Genomic DNA, 14,407 nt, shown 5'->3' on the forward strand with positions numbered 1-14,407 from the left:
AGAGGCTATCATGGAATCGGTCCACGGGAAGTTTGAGATGGAGAAGTTTGATGGATCTGGTGACTTCGGTATGTGGAAGTTTAAGATGCAAATGCAGCTGGAGCTGCAAGGGCTGGGACACATCTTGACTGAAGCAGCTAGTTCTATGAAAGTAGAAACTACAGATGATAGTGACGATGTCACTGATAAGGAAGTTAAAGTAGATCCTCTGGCTAAAGAAAAGGATACTCGAGCCAGAAACCTTATCTGCTCAAGCCTCACCAACATGGTACTAAGAAAAGTAATGAGAGAAGCAACCGTCATGGGGCTTTGGAGAGCACTTGAAGCAGATTATCAGACAAAGACCTTGCCTAACAGGATCTACTTGAAGCAAAGTTTTGCGAGCTACAGGATGATTGAAAGTAAAAGCATTGAAGAGAATCTCGATGTTTTCTTGAAACTGGTGGATGATCTTGCGAGCCTAAACATTCAAGTCTCTGACGAAGATCAAGCCATACAGATTCTGACTAGTCTGCCACCACAGTATGACTCTCTTGTTCACACTCTAAAGTATGGGAATGGCAAAGAAACATTGACGATAAAAGAAGTTACTACGTCAGCTTATGCAAAGGAAGCAGAGCTAAAAGAGAAAGGCTTGTTAAAACGCTCCAAGACTGATGCAGAAGGACTTGTAGTTTCCAGAGGAAGAACCGACAAGAGATCAGGAAAAGCTGGGAGGTTTAGATCGAAAAGCAAAGATTTTAGATCAAAGTCTAAAGGCAAAGGCCAACAGAAGACTAGAGAGTGTTGGATCTGTGGCAAAGAAGGTCATTTCAAAAGAGAATGCCCTGAGAGAAAAGATCAGAGATCTCAGAATGCGGCAAATGTGGCTCAGGACAAAGAGTATCCTATGGTTCTAACTGCAAGTGTCCATGACACTAAGTCTGAGTGGATTTTAGACTCGGGATGCACATTTCACATCACACCGAATCGAGAAGTATTATTTGACTTTGTAGAAGAAAATGGAGGCAGAGTGTTAATGGGTAACAATACGTTCAGTGAAGTTCATGGGTATGGAAAGCTGAAGATTGTAAACCCAGACAAGTCTACGGTGATTCTAACTGAAGTTAGGTACATGCCTACCATGGGGCGAAACCTCATATCTTACGGCCAGCTTGAGAAGTGTGGCTGTACTTATAGGGGAGAAGGCTTTAAAGTCGTGTTCTTTAAAGATGGAAAACGAGTTCTTTCAGGGAGCTACAAAGACGGACTCTATTATCTTGATGGTACAGTTGATAAGGCTGAAGCTAATGTAGCAAGAACCGAAGAGAATCTGACAAATCTTTGGCACTCAAGATTGGGACATATGAGCTTAAAGAATATGAATTTTCTGGTGAAGAATGGGTATTTGAAAGAGAAGGAGGTTCACACATTGAATTTCTGTGAGAACTGTGTTCTTGGAAAAACTCATAAGTTACCCTTCCCTACAGCTAAACACGCTACAACAGAGACGCTTGCTTATGTTCATAGTGATCTGTGGGGTTCAGTGTCTAATACAGAAAGCTTATTAGGTTGTAAGTACTTCCTAACGTTGATAGATGATTTCTCAAAGAAATTTTGGATCAGGTTCTTAAGGACCAAGGATGAAACATATGAGAACATTTCTGAATGGAAGAAGCTTGTTGAGACTCAGACAGAAAAGAAAGTTAAGTGTTTACGCACAGACAATGGTCTGGAGTTCTGCAACAACCTGATGGATACTATGTGTAAGGAAGCTGGAATCAAGAGACATCGAACGTGCGCTTACACTCCACAGCAAAATGGAGTAGCAGAAAGAATGAACAGGACGATAGCAGATAAGATTCGTTGTATGCTAGCAGAATCAGGGCTTGAGAAGAAGTTTTGGGCAGAAGCAGCTGCTACAGCAGTCTACTTGATAAACCGTACTCCTAGTGCTTCAATTGAATTTAAAATTCCCGAAGAAGTGTGGTCTGGAGTTAAAGTGGAGTTTAGTCATCTCAAGAGGTTTGGTTGCGTGGCTTACGTTCATACTGTACAAGATAAGATGAGTCCAAGAGCGTTGAAAGGCATTTTCATGGGATACCCTCAAGGCACGAAAGGATATCGTGTGTGGTTAATAGAGGAGGGAAAATCTACAATCAGTAGAAATGTTGTGTTTGATGAGAAAACACTGTATAAAGAATATAAAGGAAAAGGAGAGGCGAGCGACCCCAAGGCAAGAAAAGTTACGTTTAAAGCTGATTTGATTCAAGGTCCTACTCAGAAAAGTTCTACCTTTGAAGTGGGATCATCTTCAGAATCAGGAAACACCGGTGAAGGTGGAGTTACTTCAGGTCAGAGAAGAAACTCAGATTCAGATGAAAGTGAAGATGAATCAGAAGGTCAGGAGGAATCTCTAGATGACTATCTACTTGCAAGAGACCGTGTAAGAAGACAGACTAAGCCTCCAGCTATGTTTGAGAGTGGAGACTTCGTGGCTTATGCGTTAACATGCGCTTATGACATTATAACAAATGAGCCTAAGTCATTAGCTGAAGCGAAACAAAGCAAAGACTGGGATAAGTGGAATGCTTCTATGAAAGAAGAAAAGGCTTCTTTAGACAAGAATCACACTTGGGATATCGTTGACAGACCTCTTAGACAAAGAGTCATTGGGTGCAAGTGGATTCACAAACTAAAGGAAGGTATTCCAGGGGTTGAAGATCCTAGATACAAGTCTAGATTGGTTGCGAAAGGTTTCACTCAGGTAGAAGGGGTTGACTACAATGAGATTTTTGCGCCTGTGGTCAAGCATGTGTCTATAAGGATCGTCCTATCCTATGTGGTAAACGTTGATGCTGAGCTAGAGAAAATGGATGTCAAAACGGCATTTCTCCATGGAAACCTAGATGAAACAATCTACATGGAACAACCAGAAGGGTTTATTAAGAAGGGGGATGAAGGAAAAGTGTGCCTTCTAAGAAAGTCCCTATACGGGTTAAAGCAATCTCCCAGACAGTGGAACTTAAGGTTTGACTCGTTCATCAAGACGCTTGGGTTTATAAGGTGTGTTAAAGACCATTGCGTGTACATGAAGAAGTTGAAAACAGGAGATTGCATCTATCTACTGTTATACGTGGATGATATGTTGATTGCTGCAAAGAACATGAAGGACATTCAGGTTTTGAAGAAGAGTTTGAGCACTGAATTTGAAATGAAAGATCTTGGAGCAGCTTCAAGGATTCTTGGAATGGATATTGTAAGGGACAGAGAGAAGGGACTACTGAAACTGACACAGAATAGATACATTGGTCAAGTGCTTAAAACGTTCGGAATGGAGTTCTGCAAGCCGGTGATCACTCCCACAAACTCTCAGTTTAAACTGAAGAGTTTAACAGATAAGGAGTGGCTTATTGAGTCGAAGACTATGGATTTTGTTCCCTATGCGAGTGCAGTTGGGAGTCTAATGTATGCTATGGTTGGTTCTAAGCCTGATCTTGCTTTCGCAGTTGGTTTAGTCAGCAGGTTTATGTCCAAACCAAGCAGAGAGCATTGGGAAGCCGTGAAGTGGATACTAAGATATCTACAAGGAGCTAAAGATGTTTGTCTAACATTTAAAAGGGCAGGGAGTTTTGATGTTGAAGGCTTCTGTGATTCGGATTACTCTACTGATCTCGATAAGCGAAGATCAGTCACTGGTTACGTGTTTAAAGTGGGTGGCAACACTGTGAGTTGGAGATCTACGCTACAGCATGTAGTGGCTTTGTCAACTACAGAGGCTGAGTATATGGCTCTGTCAGAGGCTACAAAGGAGGGTTTGTGGTTAAGGGAATTCTGCGATGAGTTAGGATTTGATTCAGAGTTTTTCAACCTACATTGTGATTCTCAAAGTGCAATTTGCCTAGCTAAAAACCCGGTTCATCATGATCGAACTAAACACATTGCCAGGAAAATTCACTTTATCAGAGATATCATTGAGATGGGTCTAGTAAAGGTCCTAAAGATTCACACTAGTCTAAATCCTGCAGATATGTTGACAAAGACGTTACCTGGAAGTGCGTTCGAGAAGTGCCTCGAAACGCTGGGGGTCGTTGCCTGAGCGACTCGAAATGTACTCTGAGATGGCACTGTTGTTTGGTCATCTCAACAAGGTGGAGTACATGTTACAACAGAAGGCAAACTTTGTTAGTGGTTTGTTTTCGGTCAAACAACGGAGTTAACTAACGGGAAAGTTTTAAAGGGAATACTGAGGTACTTACGCAGGAGTTGCGGGTTTGTCGCCGAAGACATTCAGGTGCTGGTTAACTGTAAAAGGTAGTTCAGTTGGTGTTTCTGAGACTAAAGATATGTACTTGAAGTGTCAGAGGCTTACAGTATTCGAGATTTGACAGTCTTCGTGGTTGAAGATCAGCTGGCTCAGTTGGAGTTGAAGTCGGTTCAGGCTCAGGGTCTTGTGGTATTGGAACAGGAACAGAGTCGGGGATTTTGAAGTCAGCTGGGAGAGTAAGCGTTGGAGAGCTTACGAGTTCAGGGTTGTAAAACAGAGGGTCAGGACTGTTTACAGGTTCCACGAGGATGTGGAAAGGGTCTTCTTTGGTTTTGGGGTAGCTGTTTGAACCTGATTGACTGGATTGAGAATTCTCGGTCATGGCTAGGTTTTGGTCTCGGCGTAGTGAGGGTTGCGTTACGGCGGAGGAATGGTGTTGTGCCCTAATCGACAAAGGTGGAGATTTGTGGAGTATTGTCACATTAGGCGTTGGGCCGCTAACGGGCCTAGAATAAAAACGCAATGAGACCGCACGGCCCAAGTTTATAGATAACGGGAGAAGGTAAGGTTGTTACGCCTAACGGCCATAACAACTTGTTCATCGTCTATCTCGAAACAGAGGAGATAAGGGAGAGAGAACATAGAGCAGAGTTACAGAGATCGAGAGAAGAGAGATAAGGGAGAGAGTACGAGAGCGGAAGGAGAAACTGATCAAGAACAGAGAGATCCAGTAGTGATCACAGCTCTTGCGATCGAGGCGCTTCTCCGGTTCATTCTACGCGTCTTCGTCATCGGAGGTGTCGGAGGTTGATAGCGAGTCATCTCCATCGTAGTCACTCTCGTAATCTTCTCCGAAGAGTTCTCGGTACATTCTTTTGTAGTACCTGCACATAAACAAGATCAGGTGAGATCTTGAGCTGTTGTATCACCATTGATCAATAGTGAAGTGCATGAGAGTTTTGTTCTCTCCCCAGTCAGTAGGAAACGAAGACTGGGTAAACAATTGCTTGTGTTGTTTGCGTTGATTCGATTAACAGGTTCATCACTAGTTAAGGTCAAGGTTGAATTGATAATCAACTAGGTGAACTGGATCAAGATCGAAATCGAACCTAGTCTGATACCTTAACAAGATAGACCATTTGTTGGTTTTCCGCAGGTGCCACACAGCTTATAACGTTGATGCAACTACCATCCCTAAAACACGCCAGATGAACCGTGTTTGATGAGTCAGGGCAATTATAACACAGGTACCGTATTGGAAAGTGCTTAGATTGTGTCACATGTGCATTAGCCTTCCGCTAGGTGTTGTGGAACGTTAGCTGCTCCTATCAATGTTGGCTTGCTGGCTTTCCGGGTAAGATTGACGCGAAAGTTAGTCACTGGTGAAGTTGATACCTACGTGCACGTGCCATTATATGACTAATCAAATAAATTTCTTTTCATCACTGCACAATCATCAAAAAAAAAACTTGCAGAATGGGTTACGGGTGGAGCATATATATTTCAAGTCTTTTGCTAAACCTGAAAGTGGGTGGGTAGACCGAAGCAACGAGCCAGCGTAAGTCGACGATCGCCGGGAGGTTACAATTCTTCAAAAATATCAACAGTTTCTCTCGCAAAGCAATGTTTATTGTAAGAAATTCAAATGCATAACTAATTAATATAAATCACTACCACGACGGTCGTACATATGTATATTGTATATTATTCAAGACTATAACTCCTTTTTTAACATAATTTACTATCTAATTTTAATTTTGTTGTCATTACAAGTTTACAACTCACGCAAGACATCATCACCAAACACATCAGTTGATTATAAGTCTTAAGTAAGCTAGTTTTAGGTAAATGCATAACAGTGATATCATATAAATGAAGGATTGATAAAAGGTGCAAACACTCGGTTAATAAAAGGTATACACACGGGTGTATAATAGTGCATTACATTTGCTTAACGAAAATCTACAAATAATTAACAAAAAGAAAAACAGAAAACAAATAACGAAGATCGATGCAAGATAGGGTTTTTGGCGTGTAATGAAGACAAGATCCTTAATCCCTGCAATCTTGTTCACTAAATCCTAAGTACTTTTGTTGTGTTCCACAAATATTGGAAACAAAACCAAAACCAAAAGCATATCTTCTTCTTGTTCACTACTTTCCACTCTTTCCCACGAAATCAAAGCCTTTGTTTAGTTCCTGGTTTCTGATGAACAAAATAACCAATCTCCGAGGCGTTCTCAAAAGCCAGTTGAAGTTGAAGGCATAGGAAGCGATTCAAAGGCCAAGAAAGATATAGTACACCAAAGTTATTGGTAAGGCTATTAGCATTCCAAAAATAACCCTGCATCCATTTCACCACCACAACATGTGTTATTTTGGGTCCTCTATATGTAACATATTTGACCAAAAATTAATATAAAGGAATAGGTTTTGGAACTTACGCAGTGCTGAGAATCGTGGGATGCACATTGTACTCTTTTGCAAACACAAACGGAACTATTCCTTGAGGTAACGCAGCCTATATATACTCAACATCATCACCATGATTTAGGGGAAAAAAAAATATCATCGCCATGATGTATCATATTATAAACCTTAAACATATCATGGATCATACAACTGAACAACAACAAAATCTTTGTTTATACCTGAACGATGGCTATACGGAGGAGGTCGCCGTGTAGCCCAATGATGAGCGAAGCAACAGCCATGATGGCAGGTCCGGTTAGAAACCTGACGGCCATGGCGAACGTAGCGACTGAATTCCCACAAGCAATGATTTTGGGTTGAAGGGCCATGAACAAACCTTAATCATTACACCCAAAAAGTAAATCAATCAAAGGAATAAAAGAGATTGACAGCAGAAGCTAGGTCAGCTTCTTGGTGAGCCCACAAATAAGTACACAAACAGTGATTACCAAAAAAAAAGAGTACACAAACAGCCACTAGCTCGGTGTGGGGACCGGACCCACCAACATGTCTGTGTCACAAAGATCAGAGGGTCCGGACTCTCTTTTGGTAAATGCGTTGTACAGTTCATATACATATGACTTTTACCAATTACAAGCTGGACAAATCAACTAATTAAAATGCCCAGACCCACCATTTGCATTTAATGACACTTTACAGATAAGATAGGAAGCAACTGGACTCAAAGCTATGTTTAAAATCTTAAGATTACATCATTAAAGCTTGATCTGCATAATCATTTTCCTTTAAGAAAAGATGAAACAAGTTTTATTACCTAAGCTGAACATAGCCATTCCAAGACCAGCATCTGAGAGTATGGAGATAGATTGTTGTAGTATTTTGGGCATAGCCACATGCCACCTGCTTCCATAAAAACCCATACCCAATTAGTCCATATCACAATTATTCCATATCTAAAATATTTACTTCCTTATCCACAATCAGTTTGAGAAAAAAATGATTGGACTGACCGGTAAGCAACAAGAGCCCAGATGAGACCGATAAGACTCGAGTAAGTGTTTGGGTTTCTGATGAGCTTTCGCCACACCATTATCAGAATGAGACGCGTCACCACACTTGCCGGTGGCATATGAGTTCCCTTCCCACGGCCACCGCCAGCATCTCCACCGGCTGCCTCTAGCTCAGCCGTGGAATTGGACCCCACCTTGTTCAGCCCTGCCGTTGCTTTCTCTATCTCTCTTTGAACCTCCCCAGCGTCCATATCATCACCACCTGTCAAAACCAGAACCATGGTTAAAACACACAAAAATTATAATTGAACAGTTGAACTCAGTTTGGTATTAATCCAAACCTCTAACATCACTCTTCCGAGGTGGATCAGACACAACCATCCGGATCTCCTTTGCGCCTTGTTCAGATTGCTCAGCTGCCACGTGTTCCGGCGAAGCGCTGGAGCTCCAGACAAACATGTGAAGCTCCTTAGCGTCATGGCTCCCTTTAGTTTCCAGCTCTTGGTTTTCTTTAGTGATCTTGTTCGGTTTAGTTGAACCCGCCGTACCGGAAGAAAACTCCGGGTTGGGAGCCGGGTACGACCCGGCTGGTCCTGGAACAGAACTGTTAGGGTAAAACCCGTACTTCACGGCGTTGTTCTCTTCGAAGTTGGACGGTCGTGGAGTCGGGCCACGGGAAGACTGAACGGAGTACATATCCGCCGGACCAAAATTAGACAGCCTCCCGCCGGGAAACCCCATCACCGAGTAAAAATCAGAGTGGTTAAAATTCGAACCTCTCGGAGTCGAACTCATACTATAAATCTCAGCTCCGGTAAGATTCGAAGGCCGAGGCGTCATCATCAACGACCGCCTCGACGCGTTCGACTTCCTCACCGTCACATGAAGCTTCCCGTCGTTACCGATCTCAGCATCCGTCTCAAGAAAATCATGCCCGTCTAGAGAAACCACGTCGGACTCCACCTTAAAGGAGACAATAGAGGCACCCGTCTCCGGGAACTGCTCCATGATCAGGAGCTTCGCGCCACGGTACTCGAAGAGGAAGAGAAGGAGAGTGTACCAAATGATACACTGAAGCACAACGACCTGGACCATGAGAGATCCCGCTTCGACTCCGTACATGGCGATCAAGAGAGGGATCCCCATGACGAGAGTGTTGGGAAGCGTGCTGAGAGAGAAGATGGTGATCATCCACTCCAAGCTTCCTTTCTTCGTCAGGCTCGCCCATAGGCCAAGCAAGACGAGCATGATGACCTTCTGAAGCGTGTCGGCGGCGATGAAGCGGAGGTTCATGGCGTATGGGTTGTTGGTGGAGATGAAGTGGAAGGAGAGGAGAGGCACGGCGAAGATGGCCACGAAGCGGTTGATGCCGGAGCACTGGTCTGGGGAGAATATTTTCCACCACCGGACGGAACCGTAGGCTAGTATCATGGCGACGTAAAGCGGAACAACCGCCGTGAGGACGGTGTACAAGTCGTGCCACGTAATCATTTTTCCGGTGAGTAGGTTGGTTTTAGTGAGAAATAAACCGTTATAGAAGAAGAAAGTACTAGTTTTAGAAGAAGGGAGGCCCTCTTATATAGACGTATAGAGAGGCTAGTGATAGTGTCATCACTCATCATCAGCGCACGATTACGTTTTAAGTGTAATTAATTTATTAATTGTTTATTAGTAGTTTATTAGTTAAATGGCTGTGTAGTTTAAGTGGGGACACGTGGTAAAACGCAAGTGGGTGAGTTTCTGGCGGGACGTGGACAGTTTTTATTGAATAGACGTGTTATGACTGCTTTCGTTAGCATTTGATTACGAGCCATCATACATAAAAAGGTGGTGAAGTTTCCAAACTTTTAAAAGTTGCGAGAAAAAACTTGTCGAATATTTATTGTTTTCTTGACAAATAGCTATCACGAAACACGAATAATACTGTGTTTCAGTATCTTTGTAAGTCGTTTTCCTTTTTGTAAATATAAATTAATTTTAGATTCCAAATAAATTAAAACGTGTATTCGTTGTTACACAACAGCGACAAAAAATTACAAGAAGGAGAAACTTAGTTAGGTCAAAAGTACTGTTGGATCGTTGAATTAAAAACACAAACTTATTCACTTGCGATGACATTGCTGTTTTTCTTCTTATTTCCAAATCGTAGAACTGAGACTTCACCCCCCCCCCCCCCCCCAAAAAAAAAATTTTCAAATTCTTTGTAAGTACTCAACCCAAAATTTAAGCTATTTTCCCTATTAAACTTCATATATTAGTCTTCTGTTTATATTTATACATGATTTGCCCCCCATTAAAAAATACTACATCCGCCCCTGACTGTTCCCGGAAGTGATATAGAAAATAGTCTTAAGAGGTTAATAAATCTACAATTATACTATTTATTAGAGGTAGGCTAGTGGCTAAACGAGAGGTTGGTTTTGTTGCGTTTCTGATTTGAACTCTGATGAAAATGATGTTTTGGGCATGTCAAAAATTATCAGCAAAAACTGGTCTTTGGCCAGGAGGGATCAGAAATCAAACCGAACCCCCTTTCTCTTGAGTCTTGACCATTAAATGATATTCTGAAAAAAATGTTGAAAACGATGATCATATGTTAAAAGTTTTACTTCTATTAAAATCTGTGATTTAAATGATCTTGCTAAGATAACAAAAAAAAAAATCGCAATGATTAAGAATTAATATTTTCACTATATCATTTTCAGAGCTCAAATTTGTATTATTCAAACCGCACAAGAGAGACCTCAATTATACCCAACCCAACAACATAGATATCTTATCCTTATTTTATTTTCTAGACGAATATATAGAGTTTGAACTTTGACCTAATATACTTGTTACGACCCAATCATGGGACGCTGCAAATTGTTTAAGATAGTATTTGAGGAGGCATAGTTTGTTAACGACATATTTTCTAACACACACCTACTCACATGGTGCAACCGAAGAAACGAGAGCACGAGTCACATCACCAATCATCCATTATGTTGGTTCTTCACATTATATAACTAAATTACATTAAATTAAAATACAAACTAAGTCTATAATATCACGATTACTATTACAAAACTAGATTATATATCGTTGGATCGAAACGTATCGAGAGTTTGGCGTACCGACAACATCAATGTCTTTTTGGTTTGCGATATAATAACATTTACATATACATGTTCTGATGTTCGTTATGCAATATTTCACCATTTATCAAAACGTATGGTACATATTATGATCTGGATTCTGGACCCACCAAAAAAAAAAGATCACAGCTGTAATTTTCTCAAAAGAGCTAATGCGTCCTTAAGCAGATGTTGATGGATTCTGTTAACCAGTAATAGTGGTCCACGTGTCTTAATCAAATAGTAAAGACACTATAATTATACCACGTGACACGCACATGGTACAGTTCCATGCATGCCTTTCCACCTCGCGCCGGGTCGTCCCCGTCGCTACCAAACCAAGGGCTCAAAAAGTTTTTGTATACAGGTCCCAAATTTTATTTTAAAAGACTATATTTTGGTACTTTTTGGGGGCTAGCATTATAATGTGAACTTCGCATTGGCACATGAAATAGCGATGTTCTTTATATATTTCAAGTGTGGATTATCCGGTTAGTCTTTTAATGGTTTACTATGTTTAAAACTCTCGTATGACCATTGATATTTTTGTAACATTCCGAATTGTGATATATGGAAATCAGTGCCAGTTCTGCATGTGTGCGAGCGGTACATTTGCACCGAGTCTACTTTTTCTGTAGGTTTTTTCTTTTGTAATTTAGGATCTTAATTTTTTGATTATTTGTGAAACATGGCCCAATTTACATATTCATATATATAGCCTTGCATTTGATAAAGAAAATTTAATTATGCATAGGGTCCAAAAAGTTATTGGGCCGGACTTGATGAAAATGCTTAATATATAGAACTGATTTGGTTAACTATGTCACTAAAGTTGACTTACATTTTCTTCATACATTTGTTTAGAACTTCAGGGTTAAACATGTTTGAGCTGGGGTAGTAAAATGATAGATGACCTATCGGAAAGTGATTTGTGATACCATGCGAGTGAGACTAAATCACGAGAAAAAGTTAGATGATAATTGTAGGGTCAATAAACAATGATTTTAAATTTTGGAAAAATTAACACACTGTCCGTCAGACGGGATGGGCCCCACGGATTTAATCTCAATTCCCGAAGAAATTAAAAGTGGTAGTGGGGAGAATAAATAACATAAAAACAATTCCTCCTGATGCGCCTCGGATCATAGACCCAGGCCCGGATGATGCGACCATGGCTGAACCAGATGATTCGTCAACAAAGAACAAACCATGATGGATTAATGGTGAGCATACTGATCTAAAACCAGCTGGTGAGACTGAGGACGAGCTGAAACAGAGTGTGGACGAGCTGGAACCAGCTGAAGAGAGTATGCATGAGCTGAAACCAGCTGAAGTGAGAGTAGATGATCTGGATGAGCTGAGTGAGCTAAGTGACACTACGTTGGAGCTGGATGAGCTAAGTTACACTACTTTGGAGCTGAGTGAGCTAAGTAACACTGAAGATGGAACTAGTTTAGCTGATGGGCGAAATTGATCTTGTTCAGCCCAAGGAAAAGTTCATAAAAAGTGCAATACGGGTTTGTTTTTTGCCAAATTCGACCAGCCCTTTTTTCAGTCCATTTCAAACCCATTCTTATCAAGAAATGTCTGAACAGAGTCAACAAAGAAGTCCTGGTCGTGGGTTGCATTGATTTCTTCAAAGTCAAGTCAAAAATTCAACATCTCGGTTCTACAAAAGTCTTTAATCTTAGTCTTTGTTTGTGTTTTCTAAGTTTCTAGTTTTCTACAATTTCCTTATGTCTTTCTTTGACCATTTCTGCTATAAATATGTAATCTCATTCCTTGAATAAGACAATGATTTTTCTCTTTTATTTTGTGAGTTTGTCTCCTTTGTTCTTTTTTTTTAACACTGAAGAAATTCAATAACAGAGCCAGTAAATGGCAACGTATAGGAGTACACAAGCAACAAACGAAAAACAACTAGGTACCAGTAGGTACTAATCCAGCAAAAATTCAAAAGCAGAAAAAAGATCAACCACATAAGTGATTTCTTGAGATGCAAGAATCCCCTAGCAGCCGCACTTATAGCTAAATCACATAGCTTGTGCTTCGGAGAGAATGGTATGTGAGAGCCAACTTGGGCCTCCAGTAGCAACATACGATTATGTGCGTAAGTCAGCAGTGACGCTTACCGCGATAGCAGTAGACACTCTGTTCCTTGACTTTTGAACATGCAAGAGAGACCAAGAGTCTAGTCTAGAAAGGAGGAGCATGGTGTTCTCTATTAGGGATTGTAACTCTGGAAAGCGGTGAGGCTCAAGGAGAGATTCTCTTAACTCAATGGAAGAGGCTTCAAGGATCACGTTGTTAAGTCTCATGTTAACCATGCTTTCTACCGCCCAATGTAGAGACCTTAAGTCCGCCTCTCTCCTTGACATAGAGCCTACAAAAGCACGTCTACTGTGATTCCTAGCCACCCTGCTCCACTCAGACCAGACATGTGATCCTAAGCTGATTCAATATTGCATTTCAGGAAGTCTTGAGGCTCGGTCTTTCCCAATGATGGCGCGTCGGTGGGGGCTGAGCAGGAGTTTGGACAGGATTGCTTGAATCACCGTTCACTTGGAACCATATGTTAGCTTCTTCCACTGACTTAGTAACACATGATAATGGCGAGGTCCTACTGTTCTCAAACACAAGTTCATTCCATGATTTTCATAAATTCCAGAGAATCCAAGGAAAGGTCTTGAAGTTACCTAACTCGGAGTTCCTCTTCTTTGTGCAGCAACCAGGTAGTGCAAGTTCAAGAACGTAGAGTCAGGCGATAAGCCACCTCTTGGCGGAGGTATTTGAGCTAACTTCCAAGCCTTAACCGCAGCAGGGCAGGTAAAGAATCTCCTTTGTTCTTTGTAGAACACTTCTTGTTTCTTGGTGAGGTTATCTCCAAGTAAACATTTTCTATTTCGTTGGACCTGTGTGTCATATCAAGCAACGTTTAGAAACCCTTCTTTTGTTAGATTTGTACGTCATATCAAGCAACAACTGAAATTTGGTAGTATCAAGAGACTTTCCGCCCCTCTTGTGTCACCATTCAATCTATCAGTTCTCCCTTTTGACAAATCATATCCTTTTAGTCTGGCTGAATGATCCTTTTCCTATCACCTCTTCCGCTAATTTTCCGTTAATTTTGTATCTTTTGATGTTTTAGTTAGGTTTGTGTGCATAAATTAAACTGTTTAATATAAAAAAAATTTAGTCATTTTCTCGAAAAAAAAAAGAAAATTATAAACATTACATAAAAGCTGAAAATATCATGTAATAACAAAAAATTCTAAAGAATCACGTATCTATCTATCTATCTATATAAAGTAGAACGTGCTCTCTTCTTCAGCAAAAAAAAAGTCACGGTTTCGTTTGCAGATTAGTTCGAATGGGCCATAAAAAGCTTTCGTAATATATGTGGCCTCACATATCATAAGTATTATTTAGCCCACTAACACCCATTTGTCTTTTTTTTTTTCTGGCTTAATATCTATCACTGACGCCATCTCATCTCCCCTGATTCTCACCACCGTTTCGGAGCCGTTTGTGGAAGTGTAACGCTTCTGTTTAACTTTAAAACCATGTGATTAAGATTCACCATTAAGTTCCCCAGTCCACCT

At 40.9% G+C, this 14,407-nt stretch overlaps 1 protein-coding gene across 1 annotated transcript; it reads right to left on the reverse strand.

Moving 5' to 3' along the window:
* Positions 1-6,130: 6,130 nt before the first annotated feature.
* Positions 6,131-9,261, reverse strand: LOC106388774 (auxin efflux carrier component 4). The gene is made up of 6 exons (XM_013828923.3): positions 8,031-9,261; positions 7,690-7,951; positions 7,494-7,579; positions 6,898-7,055; positions 6,691-6,767; positions 6,131-6,590 (listed from the first exon to the last, which is right to left on the reverse strand). The coding sequence occupies exons 1-6, from the start codon at positions 9,178-9,180 to the stop codon at positions 6,524-6,526; spliced, it is 1,800 nt and encodes a 599-aa protein (XP_013684377.1). The 5' UTR covers positions 9,181-9,261; the 3' UTR covers positions 6,131-6,523.
* Positions 9,262-14,407: the final 5,146 nt, after the last annotated feature.

This window comes from Brassica napus, chromosome A2, assembly GCF_020379485.1.
Source record: "Brassica napus cultivar Da-Ae chromosome A2, Da-Ae, whole genome shotgun sequence".
Taxonomy (NCBI): Eukaryota; Viridiplantae; Streptophyta; class Magnoliopsida; order Brassicales; family Brassicaceae; genus Brassica; species Brassica napus.

What these genes read in the sequence shown, in the direction of transcription:
- LOC106388774 (XM_013828923.3), bottom strand. Translation starts at nt 9,180, where the DNA reads ATGATTACGTGGCACGACTTGTACACCGTCCTCACGGCGGTTGTTCCG. An exon ending in TCGGAAGAGTGATGTTAGAG is followed by an intron (nt 7,952 to 8,030) that starts GTTTGGATTAAT and finishes TGGTTTTGACAG; the next exon opens with GTGGTGATGATATGGACGCT. An exon ending in AATGGCTATGTTCAGCTTAG is followed by an intron (nt 7,056 to 7,493) that starts GTAATAAAACTT and finishes GTAATGATTAAG; the next exon opens with GTTTGTTCATGGCCCTTCAA.